At 36.7% G+C, this 21,124-nt stretch overlaps 2 protein-coding genes across 2 annotated transcripts; both read right to left on the reverse strand.

Annotated features, from left to right (window-relative positions):
- Nucleotides 1-11,524: 11,524 nt before the first annotated feature.
- On the reverse strand, nt 11,525-13,241 carry BDR25DRAFT_286152 (tannase and feruloyl esterase; the record flags this gene model as incomplete). Its single annotated transcript, XM_033688228.1, has 2 exons — nt 11,525-12,626; nt 12,682-13,241. 2 exons carry the CDS (start codon nt 13,239-13,241, stop codon nt 11,525-11,527), a joined length of 1,662 nt encoding a protein of 553 aa, XP_033547703.1.
- A 794-nt stretch (nt 13,242-14,035) lies between these two features.
- Nucleotides 14,036-17,501, reverse strand: BDR25DRAFT_342712 (uncharacterized protein; the record flags this gene model as incomplete). Its single annotated transcript, XM_033693755.1, has 4 exons — nt 14,036-14,466; nt 14,525-16,003; nt 16,145-17,165; nt 17,233-17,501. The coding sequence occupies 4 exons, from the start codon at nt 17,499-17,501 to the stop codon at nt 14,329-14,331; spliced, it is 2,907 nt and encodes a 968-aa protein (XP_033547704.1). The 3' UTR covers nt 14,036-14,328.
- Between the last annotated feature and the right edge of the window lie 3,623 nt (nt 17,502-21,124).

Below are 21,124 nucleotides of genomic sequence, written 5' to 3' on the forward strand. Positions count from 1 at the left end.
GCATGTTGCAAGCTGGTCGCGCATAGGGCTAGTGCGCGAGGGACTCGGATCGGCAGAACAAAAAGCCGAGCAACACGAGTAGAGCACAAAAAGGATCGATAAGTGAACACAATCAAGACAATCAATCAATCATCCATACATCACATCCAAACCCATCATTCATCTCAGGAAGCCCAGAAACAGTGCTTCAATCTGACAATTACATAGTTTAAAATGTATTTTATATATAGCTCTTAGGCTTACTTTTATAGCTAAGAGTAGTCTCTAGCTTATTTTTTAAATAGTTAGTAACTAAGTAAAGATTTCTTTTTTTTTTATTTAAGTAGCTAGTAAACACTAGGCAGAATTTCTTATATAGTTAAGTTATTTTGCCTTTTACTTTTTATATAAAGTAAAAGTTAAAAAATCTAACTTTTATACTTTATTAAGTTATACACTATAACTTTAAAAGTGCTATTAGTAATTAAAGTGTTTATCTTTATGTAGTCTAATTTCTTAAATAGTTTTTTAAGTGTAGTAATTACACTATCTATATAAAGCTTAATAAATAAGGCCTAATTATTTTTTTTTAAGTTAAAAATACCTAGTCTAGACTTTATATAGGTTTTTTTTACTTTTTACTTTTTCTAGTATCTATATCTTTCTTTTGCACTAGTGTAGCATTGCTATTCTAAAGAGCTTAGTTTATAGTACCCTTTAGTTTTACTTTTATAATATTTTTATAAAGCTGTTTTTTTTTTCTTTTTTTTAAAAAATCTTTTTATATAAAGATTAGTTTATCTAGGTTATTTATTATAAGTAAGTTATCTTTTTTTTTTCTTTATAGTACAGTTTAACCTGTGTACATTAAAGCTTTAGTAGGCTATTTTTTTTTAATAATAATGTCTCTTTCTTTAATGCTTTTAATTTTGTATAGGCTAGTCTAGCCTTTTTTCTCTTTTTATGCTATAATCTCTAAGCTAAGAGGGAAGTTAAGAACTTTATATATTATAAAGCTATTATAAGTGTTAATTATATAATTAATATTTACTTTTACATAGTCTTTTTAAAGTATTTTTATTACTTTTTATACAGCGCTTGCTTATGTAATAATGTTTAGTAATAGTAAAAAGTCTAGGTTAATTCTTAAGTATGCCCTAAAGACTAGCAGTGTAGGTACTAGACTGTGTAGGCTAGCTGTGTTGTTTAGAGCCTTAACTGCTATCTATAGGATAGCCTTATTATCTATATAGTTACTTAGCTTAGTCTTTAAGATGTTAAACACTTATTAAAAAGGTATATACACATGCTTAACCTTTCTAACTGCCTAATGTGCTTCTATAGGCATCTGCTTACATATAGCTCTTATAATTTTTGCATAAGCTTAAAAATCCTCTAAAGTAAAGTTTATACTAAAGTTATACATAATATAGTTTAGAGGTCCTTAATAAGTGTTAATCTAGCATTTGCACAGTATATTCTAAGTATTTTATGTAGACATAGATTTTAGGAATATAGTAGCCTAAAATAATATGTCTACATTAATAACATGTAAAACATTTTTATTATTAATTTATATAACATTAATAATAACTTTATAGTTAAAGTAAGTGTTATTTTTAATTATAAACTTAAATCTTTATAAGGCCTAGTTATATAATTAGTAGAGGTAGTAAAACTTCTTAATCTCTTCTAGCACTACAGCATTAATGTTGTAGCTAGCGCTAGTTAGCATCTTCTAGAGTCTCTCTATGCAGGGGTGTCTAAATTAGTAGTAAAGGCAGTAGAATTTTAATTTAGTAAAAAAAGACATAATTTTTTTTTTACTAATATTAAAAAAAAAGTGTCTTTATTTTTATATAATAATATTTAAAATGTTGTTAAAGTATACCTTAAGTTAGTTAGTATTTACTAGTAATAGCAGAAATAGTGTTAGAGTCTCTAAAATGTAGTATATAACTAGACTAATTAAGTTCTAAATTTATATAGTACTAATTAATTTTTTTTAGTGTCTAGCTTTTAAAGCTAATATCTATTTAGCTAGGTATTTAATTAATTTTTATATATAAGTTCTCTTATATATACACCTTAAGTTAGAACTTGCTAATAGTAAAGATTTTTACTACACTTATATTTTATAGTTTACTTTAGTATACTATATAGTATTAGTTATTAAGAATAAACTGCTTAGCATATTTCTTAGGTTTAATGCTATAGATGTCCTCTTCTATTACATAGTGTAGATAGGTAGTAAAAGTAAAGTAGTTAATAGCTTTTTTAGCATCTTTACTTTTTTATTTTATTTTTTTTATATTATGCAAATTATTTTCTTTTTTAAGGTAACTTTTAAAGTCTTAAATGTATAAAGTAATAGCTTTATATAATAAAGTCTTATTATAGAAATTTTTATATAAGGCAACATACTAGTTCTTTACTTATATATAGTTATTATAAGAGTAGTTTAATAACTAATATTTTTTTATAGTAAATAAAGCACTTTTTTATCTATGTACAGTTATCTCTAAATTATAGCCTAAACTTAGATAAAGATTTTTTATATTATTTTTTTTTATATAAAAAGAAGCTTTTTTCTTATTATGCAAACACTTATTATGCAGAGTTATATTAGTAGTCTATGTAGTATACATTAGGCAGTTTTTAAAGGTATTAGTTTACCCTTTAGTTTATAGTAACTTAAAGTAATGCCTATAAGTTACTAAATAAGGCTTTATATAAAGGCTTAATAGTAAATATAGCATGTTCTAGTTCTAGTTATCTTTAATAAGCTTATATAATAGTAGTGTGTAGTAAAACATTTTTTTAAAATTTTATTTTTAGTGCTTTTTATATAAGTGTAACCTTATTAATTATTATTTTAAAAACTTTATATAAACTCTTATTAAAGTTTTTTTATTAGTATTATGTAAAAGTTATTATTATCTAGTCTGTCTAGTACTAGCTATAGTTTATATTAGTGTTAAAGTAACTACTTAAGGTGTTATATAAATGCTTCTAATTATGTCTAGAGCCTATGTTATATATATAGTACATATTTACCTAACTTTTTAGAATATCTAGAAAAATGTTTATATACTAAGTTTTCTAAATATCTAGCTATTAATATAAATTAATAAAAAAAAAATTTTATTTATAAAAATGTTATATAGTTAACTTATATAGTTATTATTTTTTTTTATATTTTTTAAAATTATATAATTTTGTCTGCTAAAAGTTTTTCTTTAGTAATTTCCCTTTAGGGTAGAAGTTTATATAAGTTGTAATGTAGTATAGATTATGCAGGTAGTATTAGTAGTGCATACACTACTGCAGGCGGTGGTGTGTACAATTAAGGGTGTGGAGCAGGCGTTAGGTAGAGTAGCATGTATTGTTTGTACAGTAATTAGTGTAGTGCTAGCTAAGGTGTAAGAGCAGGTAATGCTAGTACATTTAGTGTTAATAGCAGCATTATGTTTAGTCTGCTTCTGTGCAGAGCCTTATATAGTAATAAAGGTTGCGTATAAAGCCTTTTTAGTATAATTACTTTCTTTTATACTATATTATATAGCTTCTAGGCTTAGGTACCTTTAGTGCCTAGCTGTAGTGTAATTTCTTTGTCTTTTAGCACTTATATAAGCTTTTTTTTAAATATATAGCTAAGTGCTAAGAAGTCTTATAGTATCTATTTTTTAAAATCTTTTATATATAAACTTAGAAAAGTAGCGCTCTTCTAAGTTATTATACATAGATTAGTAATTATATAACTTATATATAATTAAGTTTATAAGCTTATTAGAGCTTTTAACATGTTAATTTTATTATTCTAGTACTCTAGGCTAGTCTTATTTTATAGTGTTACCTCTAATATCTCTATGTTCTTTATAAGTTATTTATATAATAGAAATTATTCTTTATTCTTTTTATTATTACATAGAGTTATTAGTTGCTAATAAGATTTTATTATAATAGTATAGTTAATTACTTTTCTAGTAGATTGCGCAGGTACTGCTGTTATCTAGCTACTAGGTTATGCAGCTTTAATAGCTTTAGTATGCGCCTTACACTATCTTCTTTTTACTTTATATAGTAGCAGAGCTTGCTGTATAATGCAAAAGATTAATCTACTATTTTAAAAAATAAGTAACTAAATAAAGTACCTTATAAAGTGTAAGTGCTTTATTATTACTTTTTTTAAAAAATAAGTAATAAAATAAAGTGCTTTATAAAGTGTAAAGTTAATTGCTTGTGTAGTAGATTATATAGGTACTGCTATTATCTAGCTGCTAGGTTGTGCAGCTTTAATAGCTTTAGTGTGCACCTTACACTATCTTCTTCTTACTTTATATAGTAGCAGAGCTTGCTGTATAATGTAAAGGATTAATATACTATTATCTAGCTACTAGGTTATGCAGCTTTAGTAGCTTTAGTGTACATCTTACACTATCTTCTTCTTACTTTATACAGTAGCAGAGCTTACTATATAATGTAAAGGATTAATCTACTATCTTAAGAGATAAGTAACTAAATAAAGTACTTTATAAAGCATAAGTGCTTTATTATTACTCTTTCTAAGAAATAGGTAATAAAATAAAGTACCTTATAAAGTATAGGTACTTTATTATTACTCTTACTAATTTACAGTTAATTAAATTAACTACTAATTAGTGTTAAATAGGCTCTAACAGCTAGCTGCTTATAGTATAAGCACTTAAGTAGCAAGAGTAAGAGTAGTGTACAGTGTGCACAGTGTATAAAGTAGGTAAGGTAAGAGTAATATGTTTCTAGTTTTATTACTCTTATCTTTCCTCTGTATAAAGGAAAAGGGGGATATCTAGATGTTTGTGCACAGAGGTTCGCGCACGAGCATCATGTAACATAGATACGTGATCCTGCTCGTGCGCGATCGCTCGTATCCAGGCCGCGACGCTGCTGCTGCGTACGGACACTAGTAAAAATAAAATAAAACTTTTATTATAATTATTTTTTACACGCGCTTAAGCATTATATGCTTTTTAATAACTATATTAACTATAAGCTTATTAAGTACTAATACTAAAGCACTTATTAATACTTATAACTACTTAATCTTAAGCAGCATTACTTTATCTAAAAAAATAGCTTTAGTGTAAAGAATTAAGTAATAATTATAAAGTATTATAAAATTTTATAACCCTTTCAAGAAGCTACTATTTATATAAAAAGTAAGGGCGTAGCTAGTATGTTAAAAGTAATATAAAAAGTCTTACCTACACTTACCTAGCTTAGTACTACTCTTAATAATATGCTTTATTAATATAATAATGTTAACTTTAATAATTGTCCGAATAGCAGTATTTAGATACGCGGTTGGGAGTCACGTGACATAGTCTTGTGTCACGGTTGTACGCACAGACAGATAAATACCCTTTCCTTCGCACAGACTTAGAACAAGAAGAATCAACACCAGTTACCTGCAACCCCCCCCCCCCCCCGCGCGATGTGTACACCGTGCAAACCTCTTTGCTTTGCATAGCTAGCATAGAGTCCATTTAACAATAATATTAATACTTTAAAAAACTATATAAAAGCTATTTATAATATAGCTTATATAAAAATTTATAAGTATCTACATAAGTTAAAAAATACCCTAGCATATTACACAGCCTACTGTCTCTACTTGCGCATAAAAAGCTACATAGATAAAGTATAAAAGGTGCCTTATAATTATAATAAAAAGCTTTACATAAAGCCTTACTTTTATAAAGGCTAGCTAGATAATTACTATGTTAGCTTTTAACACTTATAAGTAAAGTTTTAAAATGCTACCTCTCTAATTAGTACACTAGAGCTACTACTAAATAAGGCGTGTATTAAGCTGTCTAGAAGCTAGTTAGACTTTATAAAAGCTACTTTATAAAGTAATAACATATACTTATCTTTTTACTATAATAAGTTTAAGTAGTAAATAATTAAGTTACTTATGCTAAAAAAGTTTTTATTTATGTATAATCTAATTATCTACTAGATTAGAAAGGCTAATAAGTACTTTATTCTATTATACTTTACTTTTATAGTTCTTAGTATCTCTACTGCAGCTACTAACTATAAAAGGACCTTTTCTAAATTAGGTAATTTATTAGAGATAAAATAATTATATATAAAAGTAAATTTTTTATTTACTTTATAATTACTATGTAGCTAGAAGCGCTTTAGCTTAAAGCCTATAACAGCATTAAACAGTCTCTATAATAACAGTATCTTTTCTAAAGAGCTTAAGACTATCTATAATATCTACAGTTAATTTAATACACTATAACTACACTATAAAGCTATTAATTAAGTTAAGTTAATTAATTAAGCTAGCTCTTTTAGGGCTATTAAGTTAATTAAGTTAAGTAAAAGCTGCTAAATCTGTTAATTAATTAAGCTATTTACCTTAACTTAATTAACTTAATTGTTGCCAACTCTGCACACCACATCCCCGCTAAATTGGTAACTCTAGCCATTAGCTAGCTAGAATTTAAACCCGCTACACAGTACTACGCGTATTTTGCAATTTCACCGTTCCCGAGATCACACCGGTATACCGAGTGTTGATGCTGCAAAACAGTCCCGACAAGACCGTCCACAAGACTTCTCTTGAGCAAGATGCGGGTGAGCAGCGCTACAAAGCCTTGAATAATGCATGTGAGAACCTCTCCAACGAAGAGAAGTGGCGGACGTACGACCGCGCATACCCGCGCCAGTACCAGAGGAGTTAAAGCAAGATACAAAAGGAGCCAAAAGATCTAGAGCAGGCTTGATCCGAAACCTAGGGCCAATAAACACAAAGATTATTGTCCAAGAAAAGGTTCTAGGCAGGAGACTCAGACCCCTCGTTCTTCTACGTGCGAAGACTGAAACCATACAACGCCTCCATTTGCCGCGACGATTCCAACTGTTAACTTGATGACCTTACGGAAACCCAGCAGCGTCATGGACGCGCGGTGGGATGTTGTTCCCATATCGCTATCAGCAGCAGTGGGACCTCACACCAAACCATACTATCTTTTCATAGCTATTGGGATTGGCGTCCTTCTCTAGCTTATTTCCCCTCTTCTATTACCGAATTTTTGTCTCGGGCCGGATCAGGCATCACTCAAGATCGGTGGCCTGGCTTGGCTGAAGCAAGCGCTGGGGGTTGAGGGAGTGTAGTGGATCTATGTTTGCGTTGTGCCGAACAGACATAGTAACGGTTTCCAACGCTCTCAACCGTACGAATTACGTTTCATACTTTTCGTCTCAGTACTGTCACGTGAGCCGTAGCAAACGTAGTATAGTCCTTGTACGTTTTGTTTTGTCTTGTAAGTCATAGCTGCGGACCGTACTGCGTCTCAAAAGCTTAACTTTTAGGTAGAGATTGCCTATTAGCTCAGACATTAATAGGTGGGGACCTGTGGCACTGTTAGACGAGTTTTTTAATAAGCTAGTTGTTAATTAGGGGGTAAGATTGCCTAATAACCTAGGTGCAGCATTTCCTACCTAAATTAACACTGCTAAATCTTTCTATATCTTAATATTATGTTAACTATGCGCAATTTCCTTAGTTAACAAGCCTCTACACAGAGCACTAGCTAGTTGTAGAGCTCTTAGAGCTCTTAGTTAACCTAGGGTAGTAACATAATCTATCACGCTTGTTCCTGTCGCCTAGAGAAGTTGTAATTATTGTTATTAGAGTCCTTATCCTGTAATAGCTCTCTAGCTTTTGTATATAATTCTTATGTAAGAGAACACTCTAGAGATTTTTTTCTTAATCTAGAAGTTATGTTTCTAATAAAGTAGGATAATATATAGCTTACTAGCAAAAAGCTAAAGGCAGAGGAGCTAGGTTACTGCGTGAAACACTCTTCTTAGCTCTAAGATAACAGGAAGGCGTTAGTAGTGTAGAACTATAGAGCTAACTTGCTATACACTAGAGAAGGCTTAAGGGTGAAGCTCTAGCTCTGCTAACTCTGCTATTGCAGAGGCAATTGCGCTGCTACTAAAATAGTTAACAGCTATAGCTATATTAGCTACTATCTTAAGAAAGAGCATAGAATTAATATTAGTAGTAATAAAGGTCTTTTACCTAATTCTCTTTATGCTTTACCTAATCCTTAGGCAGCAACAGCTACTACAGTAGCAGGCTTAGCCTAAGTTGCTTCTTATAATCCCTAGTAAGAGGGGTTGTTGCAGAGGTTGTTAGTAGACTAGGTTATACTTTATAATATATTATTTACAACAGCATCCTTAGCTAAACTCTAAGGCCTTTTTACCTAGAACTAACTAGATCTTCTTGCTGCTATCTTAAGCTTAAATGTAACAATATTATTATATATAAAGTAGAGGTTAACACGCTAGAAGGAGGAGATTTAAACAATATTAAAATTAGCTAGGTTAAAAGTAGTGTTAAGTGTTAATATATAGACTTTACTAAACTACCTCTTCTTTTTTAGAGTAGTAGCTTACTTTCTTAGTAAGTTTAGCAGAACCTTAGAGGGGCTATTTTAGCGTCTTAGCTTAGAAAACTAACAATAAACAATAACTAACTCCTACCTTATAAATGTTAATTATTAATAATAAGACTTACTTATTAGCTTCTATAACTTTTATAGCAACTATATAGAGGCTAACTAAGCGCAGGCTATCTTTAAAATTATTTAGGATTACAAAATTATGTTAAAATTTAGTTGTTTTATTGCTAATAACACGTCTAATAACAACAACTCTACTATTAACACTCTAGCTAAATATCTTAGAGTTAACCTTAATAAAGAGCACTGCATACGCTGTACAGGCTACATAATCTAATTAGTGCTAAAGGCAGTTATCTATAGTAAAGGATTATTGCAATTTAAAGCTGCTCTTGCAAACGCAGCTCCCTAGAATTAGTTTAAGCTTTATTATAAACATAAAGTTGTTAGCAAGCTACATAACTTTGTTAATGCTATTCTCTTATTACATAAACGCTAGGAGGCCTTTATAGCTGTATAATTATCTCTAGGGGAAAAGGACAAGCTCTAGAGCTTTAGTACACTTAATTTAATACAGGACAGCAGCGTCTGCTAGCATTCTATATATCTAATGCTTGTACAGTGCCTAGAGCTTAAGGATCTAATTACTAAGTTTATCTAAAAGTAGCGCAGCATAGATGACAACACTAAGGACTCTAACATACCTAGCAACACAGCTCTTTAAGAGATTATTAGTAAAGAAGACTAAAAGAAGGTTAAACGCCTTACTAAGTTCCTTAAGGTCTTTTATTAAATAATAAAATAGCTAGAGGGCAACAGCAAGCATAGTTCTCTATAGATGTCTATTATTAACATGCAAGTGCTGTATAATAAGCTGTTGCAGATAAAAAAGAAACTTTTCTTTAAGCCTAACAACAGTTACTTTAAAAACAGCGTTTTTTTTAGACTTAAAAAAATTAACACATATTTCTAAAAGATAGTTATTAATCTTTTTATCTCTTACTTAGTAATTGCTACTATACTTAACCCACAACTTTATATACTCTAGTTTAAGGACCACTAGCGTTATTACTAATTCTAGTACTAGAAGGCAGAGACCTTAATAAAGGTTGTTTTCTAGCGTTACATTAATGCTAAAGAAGATAAAGAAGTTAATATAGATCCCCTCTAGTAAAAGCTTTTAGTAATAAGCTCTTATAACTCTTATTACTAAAAGGCTTTTACAGTTAACACTTCTCTTCTTACTAGAGCCTAGAGTTATAAGAAAGCTTAGAAAATAATAGAGTTATAGCAATACTTTAACGCTTATGTAGAAGACTTTTAAGATGCTAAGGTAAGAGATAGCTATTCTTTATAAGCTAGCCCTCTTACTTAGTGGCTTAAAGTAGGTTAAAAATAGTATCCTACGCTGTTTAAAATTGCCCTTAACTTCCTCACTATACCCTCTACTAGCTGCGACTGCAAGAGAGCCTTTAGTGGAGGCCAGCGTACAGTTATAATTAATAGAGGTTCTCTCTCTAGGGCTACTATTAAGGCGCTTTAATTGCAGAAGAATTAGCTACGTTATTAAGTTGTAAAGAGTAACTTAATTAAGCTTGTAAACCTTATCTAAAAGCAGCTAGTTACTATACTGTAAAACGTTAACAGCAGCAAGTAAGATAAAATGTTAAAAAGTACAAGGATTTTAGTGCGTTTTAGTTCAGCAGCAAAACAGACAGCTAAGTCGCCCAGGCCGTACAAACGTAGCAGGAAAGTGAGACGTTGACGTCCGTTGATTACTACGTTTCGTTTCGTTTCGTTCGGTTGAGAGCGTTGACGGTTTCATTGAAAGAGGCATACCAGCGCTTTGAACGCAATTCTAGCTCTATGTCAGAGTCTTGGGCCTATGTCTATGGCTGACGCTGCGGGGTAAAGCTCCCAAACGGGATCGCCATAAACGTAGAGAACGTCGTACTTAACTTCTTCAAAGACTTTCAGATATTTTTTTCCTCGTACGTATTGGCCTATATTCCAGGGTTGTTTCGTGCACCAGTAATCTGTATGCATCCTGCGTAGGCTTTGCGGCCGTCGATAGAACTTAGAAGTTGAACCATCACACGTCTGCACCCTCCATTGAGCTATTTTCTGCTGTTCTTCGTGGCCTCCCACTCTTTAGGGCCCTTCCAATCACCAAAGTATTAGTCTTGAGCTCTGTCATCACTTTTCGGCTTACTCCCCACGATGCCTGATCGGTTCTCAGCCTGGTTTGCACAGTCTCAAAGTGAGTCGGTCTGCTTCCTCATTTATGTAGCTTGGGTAGTTAGGCTGATTGTAAAATACATGCATATGGAGGACTTTATGGTCATAGGTCGAAGTAATTACGACTGGGAGGAAAGGGTAGAACGGACATCTGTTCTTAAATCGTCAGGAGACTACACCCTCTTCTATTTGTTTAGCTTTCAGTGCGCAGCATAGAGCGCACACTCTAGCCTGTTTTGTGGAAGGAAGTGCGGGAATTTTGGCACTGTACGCATGACTTGATACGCATCTGCTATCTCGATGTCTTCAATGCAATGAGCCTGTGAAATCTCATGGGATAATTAATAGTAAATCATGTCAGCAGAGCTTACGCAGATATCCTAGGGCTTTATTTAGATGGAAAAATATAGGCTCATTGCGATAGAATAATTCGGAGGGAGGCGAAGATTCGATCGAGAGCTATTCACTAATATACTTAAATCTAGGCTCCTATGGAATATACGAAGAGAATTTAGGATGTCATCTAGGCCTAAGCCTGACAGATTATGCATGTAGAGCGTAACTGTATGTTAGTTTCTTCAAAGGCAACCCGGTTTTAGCGTGGAAAAAAGTACGGACAGGACGTGGCGTCCGGTCACTAAGGGTTAAAGCGAATGGGCAGTTGTTGAGAGAGCTGACTGGAAAGCCGCGACGTTGAAAAGATATAATGACAAAAGCTTGAGCAGATTTGCTCTCATCCCCACATTACTAATTGTATAAAACGACACTGTATGATAAGGGTGACTAAAACAATCATCTATATTATACACGCATTCCCGTCGCAGTGACTGCTGGCATGTCTATACGCATTCCCAACTGTTCAACTTCTTTGCATCGCCGCCCTTATATACATTGCGCTTTGGATACTTGCAATGCGCCCGTTGATACTGAACCCCTAAGCTTTGCGTATCATTAACAAACCTAGTACCAATGATCGTCTCTGGAGCCTTGCCATTTTCCACCCAATTTACAATCGCCATGAGGACATTCTGACTCGGATCCAAACTAGCCACAGAATTAAGACTCTGTCCAATGACGCTTGCGCCATCGCCTCCATAACAATGATCCATCCCACTGATGCGGAAGAATCGGTAGAAGGAATCCAGCTGAGTGGGCTTGAGCCTCATTGTCTTACTCACATGTTCGTAGTATCGCGGCGAGTTGTCAGATGTGATGATGGCGTCCATTTGGCCGTGATAATGTAGGATTTTTGCGCCGCGGTTGTGTACTGCACTGAGGTCACCTTTCCAGGTTTCAATGTTGGATGGGTTGATTCGAGCCGCGTTCGCATAATCTGTGGTATTCAGAGTTGCGGGGTCCCAGGAAGGGTCGTTGTAGATTGCGTATCGATACCAATCCGCCATATAAGGAAACGGAGCACCAGTGTAACTAATGTATGCCGCTGAAATCTCTGAGCCGGGTTGCATCCGAGGGTAGACAAGAGAGCCATCTGCGGCATACAACGGCGAGAAGATCTTTTGCACCGTCTGGGACTGCACAGGTGTTAAACAATTTGTCGTCAAGTTTCCGCCGCAGATTAGCCCTTTCGAATCGTAATTGCACAGTAGTGGGTCCTCGATGATGCCATCGATGTAGCCATCAATCGCATCACACTGCTTTAGAATATCTTGGTGAATGATGGGCCACATGTTTGTGGGAACAAAGGTAGGAGATGTTGGGTTTCCTTCAAGGATATAGAAGTGTCCGCTCCAAGACGTCAGGTTGTTGAATGCAAATGCTGGGGCACCAGCCACAATGCCGTCAAAATCTTCAGGAAAGTCTTGTGCGGATTTGAAACCTTGTCGACCTCCGGTGGAACATCCTAGGTAGTAAGACTTCTTGTGAGCTTTCCCGTAGAAGGCCTTACTAATCGCCTTTCCCACCACCACTCCAGTATGGACACTGGATCTATATTAGCTTGATCTCGACAGAGAAATGGTAGAGTCAGATAACTCACGACCGATACGCAAAGTCTGCTACAACTTCGGGGTTGTTGTAGAACGCTCCGCCGCTAGTACCGTTATGTCCGTTGTTTGCCCCGACGGATGCAAATCCTAATCTAGTAGTATAGACCATGTCGTTGTATCCCGTGCATCCAGATATGCCCCCATTTCCAGTACTCAGAAATCTCCCAGTCCAGTTTGCCGGAAGCCACGCTTCCATGTTAATGCCGGAGCGGTTAGATGTGGCCACATAAAGGGCAATACGGCAAATATCTGTAGAGATAGCTTGAGAGAATTGCCCACATGTGACATTATAATCTGGAATGCTGAGATTCGTCCCCGCTGCGACAAACTGGGAGAAGTAGATTGTGGCGTTCGCGATCTGGAGTTTCGGTGCAATAGATGTACATGTTTCCTGGAAGTCACCTACCGAGCGCAAGGATGACTGCTCAGGGAGTGCAAATGAAGCGCATGCGTTGAGAAGTGGAACCCACAGCAGTTGGTCGAGCTTCATGTTGAAGGAATTTGTGGCCCAGTCTGGGCAACCCGAATTCTGGAAGTCTGCGGCAAACATATGGACTTTAAGAAGGTTTCCAGGCACCGAAATGACGTGCATGCATTCTCGGCGCTCTCCTTAGACGGAAAATACACCGAGCAGCCAATTTAAATTCCGGCCGGTTCCTGGACGCGACGGGGCTTTGATCCGCTAGCCTGGATTAGCAATTGTGTTTATGCGAAGGCTCATTCACGAGTAGTGTTCACGCCTAATTCCCACATCGCGGGAGTAGCCTCGGGATATCTTTTAGCTGTCTCATACTAAAGTAGAGCTTTTCGAAAATGGAAAAAAGTTTTCGATGCTGGAAAATAAACAAAGGTTAGAATTGAGAACAGGGAATTATGGACAGCAATTGCTACAGGGAAGGTCATGGCGCAGTTGCATGGAAGGCCTGTCGAACGGTAAAACAGGAATTTAATCGAGCGATCGACATCTGCGAGGAACTGGAACACGCCACGTGCACGCGTCTAAAGCGAGCGATGTGCACCTAGGACGGCTTTTGTTGGAAATGAGAAATGCATGAATTGGGGATTTCACTTGGTCCGAATCTTCCGAGGTTGGGGGCCTGACCAGCATGACTAGGAAGATACATCCCGATCCTAGCTACTTAGGTTTTCTGGGTATATGGAAGAGATTATGCTTCGTGATTATGTTTCTAAGCTGAGAATTGACCGAGATGCGAGAAATCCAAGGCTGGCAATCACATATATTTCCACGTGACTTATTATCGTAGACCTGTACAGATATATATCCCCTGACATACATAGCACATTTACTTTACTCTAGCATAGGGACATCTGTCTAGATGCTATAACAAGAAGTCTTCACTCTCACTCTCACCCAAATCCATCAACAACCATGCATTCCTCACGAGCCACATCCCGCTCAAAATGCTCTCCATGACTTTTACGGCGTCGATAGCACCCAGGAGATTATTAAGAGTAGCTCTTGTCTAGAGCCTCGAGAAGGGTTATTTCACTAGTGCTCGAGTCCAACATCGTGCTGCAAGCGAGGTGGCCGAATCATGGAGTGATCGCGCTGTGGTTGGAATGCCTTGTCCCACCAGAAAGTCGAAGACCGCACAGATACAATCCTCAATCCAATGTCAAGTGATGAAGTCCTTGATGGGGCTATTAAAGATCGTGGCCGACGGTTCGGGGATGGGCATGGTGGCTTGGGGGACAAGGCCGTGCATCATGTGCACAAGATCCGCAGCCTTAAAAGGCTTTTGCATCACCCGGTCCTGCAAATCGATAAGTTTATATGTCAAGAATTCGAAGCTTAATCACGAGAGAACGTACCGCTCCGGCTGCAAGCGCCGCTTCAATCTGCTCCGGTCTGACATTCGCCGTGACCGCAATAATTGGCAAAGGGTTCACCAATCGCCCCTCCTGTAGACGCTTCCGAATCTCCTTTGTCGCACTCAGTCCGTCTAATACCGGCATTTCCAAATCCATCAACACGACATCGAACTTTTTTCTATCCAGAGCGTCTAGAGCTTCAAGTCCGTGATTAGCGACTTCGACAACGCACCCGGCTTTCTTCAACTGCTTGCCAAGGACCTGCTGGTTTATGACATTGTCTTCGACGAGCAGGACATCTAACTGCTCACTCAAGACTCCCTGGTGCTCTTGTGGAAATTGCTCTCCCAGTCTCTGCAGTCGTCTCTGCACTCTCTTCGTCTTGACATAGAAGCCAAACGTAGAACCTTCTCCAAGAACAGATGTTACGCCAATCTCTCCACCCTGCTTCTCCGTCAATTCCTTCGAGATGAAGAGCCCCAACCCGCTTCCACCATACTTGACATGAGTGCGCATATTCGCCTGTCGAAAACGTTCAAATATCTTATGGATCTCTTTCCCATTCAAACCAATTCCAGAGTCTTTAACAAGGAAGGTCAGGTAGATAGTTTCCCCCATTCCCCATTCTTTGTTATTCGTTACGTCGTCTTGTTTGTCGCCTCGAGTTGCCCAAAACATGTCATCTGGAAACATGGAGCGAGGATCGGATAAGGTGGCACCGTACCGAACGGAGATTTTCGGGTTAGTGGATAATTTCACAAACTTGATTGCGTTCGTGAGTAGGTTGATGAATATTTGCGTGACCCGAGACGGATCCAAGTAGAGATATTCGATGCTCAATTCGAAAATGGAGGGTTCAGGTTCGACATCGTATTTGACATGGTTAGATTTTAGCTCAGCTTCGAAAATTTTCATAATGGCATTGATAAGTTTCGACGGTCTTGTGGCGGTGGGGGTAACCGATAGCAGCATGGAATCGAGCTTGCTCAGCGTCAAAACATCATCAATGATGCGCTTTTGGTGATTGGCACATTGTATGATAATCTGTGCCGCAGAAACATTCTCGGCCAAAGAATCGAGACAGGGCTGCGGTATTTCCTCGAGTTTGGAGCGACATTCTTCCAGGGAACTGCTAATGCTGTCTGCACAATGCACGATTGCGCTCAGAGGATTCCTCATTTCATGAGAAACGACATCGATGAAAGCCTCCTGTTGCCTTTTAGCTTCCCTTGCTTCGGTAGCCAATCGCGCTTGAAATGTCTCGGCCCACTTGAGTCTGCTGATGTCGGTAGCGCAAGCCATAATAGACTTTAAGCTACCACTTTCGCGATAGGGAAAGGCCAGAACCTGAAGCTGGGCAGGCTCCGCGTCGCCTATCGGAGAAGTGTAAAGACGCTTGAGCCGAAGTTCTGCAGTGACGTGATTCGCACCTCCAAGAAGATTCTTCCAGAGTTCGTCCGCTTTGCCTCGATCTTCATCCTGCAAAATGAATTAGTAAAAAAATGCTTATTGCAACAGTGGGTGAAGTCGCCGCTGTGTAGTGACATAAGATTGTGGTAGCTTTAAATATGCAAAGAAAGCAGACTAGTGCTGAAAATAGGGCCTGAATAGGGTCCTCACTAGATAGACGTCGAAAAACGACCCTCGGTGTGGGTGTTGGTCGGCTCGTCGGCCTGAAAGAGCATAGTAATGGTCATTCGCCCATATCATCTCTCCATCTAGCGAGACATGGATCATCCCCACTGAAGCATGTTCAATAAGATGTCTCAGCTTCGTATCGCTGAAGGCGAGATCATTCTCCAATCGTTGTTGGCATTTCCGAGCCTCCTCTGCGTTGACGGCCGCAGAAACGACACTTGATACCATCCGACCCAGATCTTTCAAAAACTGTTCACAGGCGTCGTCGAATGGCCGACATGGATTTGTTCCGGTGATGAGATAGCCAAAGACACGTGACCCGCTTGTTATGGGGAGGACGGCAATCTTTTTGGAGGGTTGCTTAAACCCACTCCAGGAGATGGCGTCGAAACGGTTGTCATAGCCCATTATGAGCGGATTAGATCCTGCACGGCGGCAGTCGGGTACTAGACCTTCGGAGCTACTGATATCTTGCTCATCAACCATTAGGTTGTGGCCGCTTGGGAGCCCGATGTGACCTCGAAGCCGCAGGATAGTTGATTGTGGGTTCTCATCCGCTTCGTAGAGGATAGCCATTGGTATGTCATTGCCATTTGTTTCAAGTGAAGCAATGATATGCCGGTAAATGGCATCGACTGTTAGCTCTGGAACGGAAGCCATTCGATTGAGCATTGTCGTCCTACGGTCGTTAAGCCGCTGATTTGTGACCTCAAACAGGGAATTGTAGAATCCTTCGGGTAGGGTTGTGGGTCCCCCGCCGATAGGTACAAAGTTTCCGGTGAAGAAGGCCTCCTCTCGCCATCCAAGCCGCTCTACCATCAACGCAGAAGCTGCTGAGTGGTCGGAGGCGACACCAGTCGCTCGAGCTCTGTCAAAGAAGGGTTGGATGCCATCCCAGAGGTCTGGATATGCGTTGATGAAGGTCGAGCCCATGAGCTTAGGGTGGACTTGGCCCGATAGAGGCATGTAGGCCTCGTTATAGATGGCGACGAGGTCCGGTCCCCTATTCCAGGTCAGCCAGTCAATGAAAAAAAAAAAAAAAAAGCTAAGGATGCTACTTTTATGCATACCACCACAGACAAGCAGCACGAGAGTCGGCAAAGAGCATGCGGGTGAAGAGCCGCAACGTTGGGCTCCATTCCGTTAGGGGCCCCAGCTTGCTCTTGGACCAATCCGTCGTGCGGAAGAAGCGGACATGGTCGGTTTGAGGCAGGTCCTCAGTCCAGTCGCGATTTTCAAAAGCGCAGTCGTTTCGTTGGGGACCGGTAGCATCTCCACCTCCAAGAGCGTCGGCGGGATCTCCGCCCTGGGGCGGCGGTATCAGCTGCCGTGGCGGCATGGGGTTAGAGCCGAGAGGGGTGAAGTGCTACACAACTACGCTGGATCTGGTCGATGTGGACGCAGCAACATGCCGGAGAGTGTGCGTACAGTTCGTTCATACACGCTAAAAACTCGCTTGAGCAGCCAAGCGTCGGAAATCAAAAGCAGAAAGTGTTGCGTCAGCTTTTAACTTTTTTGTATCTAGCTTAACTTTTTTGTGTCTAGCTTAACTTTTGTATATACAAGGTCATCTTTCAGCTACAAAGCTAGTATGCAAAAGGTAATAGCCCTGCAACAGAAGCAGGGGACGCAAATAGCAGTGTAGGTATATTTTAATTATAAATTAGGAGCATATCTAGCGCATTCTAGGATACAATTGCAATAAGCCTTTTTGTATCTAGAAACTTAACAATTTGTATCTTTAATGTCTTCTAATACTGTACCTTCTTTTATGCCTTCTTTTACAGAAGTTATCTAGCAATACTACTGCCTAGTTAAGCAAGCTTAAACCCTAGTTAACAATCTTACTATTAATACACAGGACCTTATTATTAAGGATAAGGACAAGGCCCTTGCTAAAGAGTGTAGCTATCCCCTACTAGAGGTTAAGCCTATAGGCCCTAATGTACAGGTAAGTAAGCTCTAAAATACATTTATTATTTATTTAGAATATACTCTAAGTGTATTATAGAAGGAAGACAATGTATAGCTAGCACTTACTAAGAGCGTTAACCCTATTGTTGCCTATAAGATAGACAGTGGCTAGATCCTACCTAAATACCCCTATACACATCTAGATAGGTACGCTTACGTACTTAATTGCAATAACTCTACTTAGCAGCAAGCTATATTAATGTTAAAGGTACTTACAGCAGCTAATTTCCTAAGGATACTTTAAAAATTTATTGCTAATGTATTATTATTATATTAGGGTTACTAATTCTTGTGCTAAGTTGTCTTACTGTTCCGCCTAGTCTACTCACCCTACCTTAGGTGTAATGCCCTCTGTGCTAAATATTAGTGCACAGGATTCTGTGGCTGCGAATACCTACATCTAGACCTATCTAACATGCAATATAAATAGATTTTAGATTTAATGTAGGCTTGTTACGCAGAGCTCTGTACAATTAATAATATATTAGAAACAGATTTAAAGAGGCGTAAATCTATAGCAATTTTTTAGAGGGCACAGACTAGGTTTAATATACATAAAGCCTATAATTTATAAGTAGAGAGCTGTAAGCTTATAATTAAGCAGCTAAGATTTCTAGTAAGCCTACTTTTAGATACATTCTTATAACGCTTTTATTATATTTAGCATAGGTTTCTAATATATCTAGGACCTAAATAGCAGATTAACTCCCTACTTAGCCTATAAAAACTATTGTGTAGCTCTAGAAGAGCATAGCAAGCACTTTTATAAGTAGCTTCTGCCTAATACCTTTAATAAGCCTCTTTTAGAAAAGTTAGTGCGTGGTGTTAAGGTACCTTAAGAGGCACCTAAATACTATAGTGTTGTTAAGCTAAGCATTTTAAAGCGCTAAATGTGCAGTAAGTCTATTTAAAGAACAGCTATATATCTATTCTAAATTAACTTTTAATGTATCTAGGTATTAACTATCTACAAGGCTAAAGAAACATAGTCTAATATAACAGCTGTGCCCTTTGTTTTTACTTTATTATCTTTAATAACTAGATTAACAAGCTAATTATAATATTTATTTTATTTAGGACACATATTAGTTGCCCTTCTCCTTCTAGTTGTGCTCTAGAGGACGTTATTAATTGTTTAGTTAGAGTAATAGCTAACTATGTTACACCTAACATAATGCTTAGTAAGTAAAAACATTCTATATATATTTAAAATGTATTTAAAACTAAACCTACTGCTACAGCCTAGTTCTTATAGAGCTTAATGCTTTATTAATTCTATAACAACTACTATGTAGCTACTCTCCCTTAGATTTACTAGTCTTTTATAAATAAAAATTAAATTAGGTGTTTTTTATACTAAGAACACCTACTTGCCTATCCCTAAGGCAAGACTACCTGTAGTGTACTAGCTAAGTATTATTAGCAGCGTTTCTTGCTAGTAGAAGAGGTAAGTATATTTTATAAATACATTTAGAATGCATTTCTAATATATCTAGCGCTATATCTAAAGCTACTATAATAATACTAATAGGGTTATAATTATCTGTTGCTATAAGCAGCAGATTAAGCTTTTACTCTAATAAAAGTCCTTTAAAATTAATATGTCTTTTAAATATATCTATAACACTACCTTTAATAAAATTATTGCTGTATTATAGAGTAAGAAGTATAAGAAGAGTAAGTTACAGATCTATATACATTTTAAATATATTATTAATGTATCTAGACATTCTATATTTTTGTATTATTACTAATAGCGCTAGGCGTGTTACCTATTAGCGTATAATAGCGCGTATTAATAAGCTTGTCTTTAAGATAACAAATAGACAACTCTACTTCTAATACTTACATAGCAAAGGCTTAATAGCCTTAGTTGCTAATATAGATAGGAAGCAACTAGCTAGTAAGTAGATATAAAATGCATTTTGTATTATGCTAAAACTAATAAGAATAGATACTAATTATATGCAGGTATTACGCATTAGCTTTAGTCTATTAATCTATACAGCTATAATTAGAGGTAGCAAGCAAGGCAACTTTTCATCTTCTGCTGCGTCTACTTTAGGCGTAGTATTAAGAGAGCTGCTAGGCCTAGATAGACTTGCTACTCTGTTTATGCCTAAATAGTTACTATACTAGAGGCATTAGCTACTAAATATTACTAGATCCTAGATCTGCTAATTAGTATGTTTTAAGAATTTATTTATTATGCATTCTATAATATTACTAATTATATCTTAGAGAACAAATGCAATTTAATCTAGCAGTAAGCCTACTATAAAAAACACCTTATAATTGCTGCTAGATTAAATCTAAATCTTTCTAATATTTCTACTTCTAACTTCCTTTAACAACGCCTGCACACTAATAGCGTTAAGCAGACAGCAAATGCGTCCTATGCTTATAGAACCTAGCAGCATCTCCTGCCTACAGTTTTTAGGTACATTTTACTTGTTATTACATTCTAATTTAATTTAGAATACATACTAATTATATTCTAATTAGGGCCTAGTCTATAGATCAACGTATTATAGAGGAGTGTACTGCCTAGGACAAAGGTGTATCCTACACCTACTGTAATTGCTTAATAAATAAGCAGTACAAGAAGCATATGCTTTGCAAAAGTAAGCAAGCTTTTAAAATGTATTTAAAATTAATTCCTAATACATTCTAGAGCATGTTGCAGCACAAGGGATTATAAGAATAGAAAAAATTAATCTTACAAAGAAAGGTAAGGACTAGGTGCTGTTTACTGCTACCTTAAGCAGTAATATACCTAGTAGTGCTTGCTGTAGTTAGCTAGCTAAACAAAGCTCTTAGGCACTAATTAAGTCTTGTAGAGTGTCTGTCTTGTCTACTAAGTTGCTATCTTGCGTTCTAAAATTAACAAGGTATGTTTAGATACATATTAGATACATATTAGATACATTGCTTACTTACTCTAGATCTACCCTATCTCTATGTGTCCCTTCTCTAGAGAAGCAGTAG

This window comes from Lindgomyces ingoldianus, assembly GCF_010093535.1.
Source record: "Lindgomyces ingoldianus strain ATCC 200398 unplaced genomic scaffold BDR25scaffold_15, whole genome shotgun sequence".
Classification (NCBI taxonomy): Eukaryota; Fungi; Ascomycota; class Dothideomycetes; order Pleosporales; family Lindgomycetaceae; genus Lindgomyces; species Lindgomyces ingoldianus.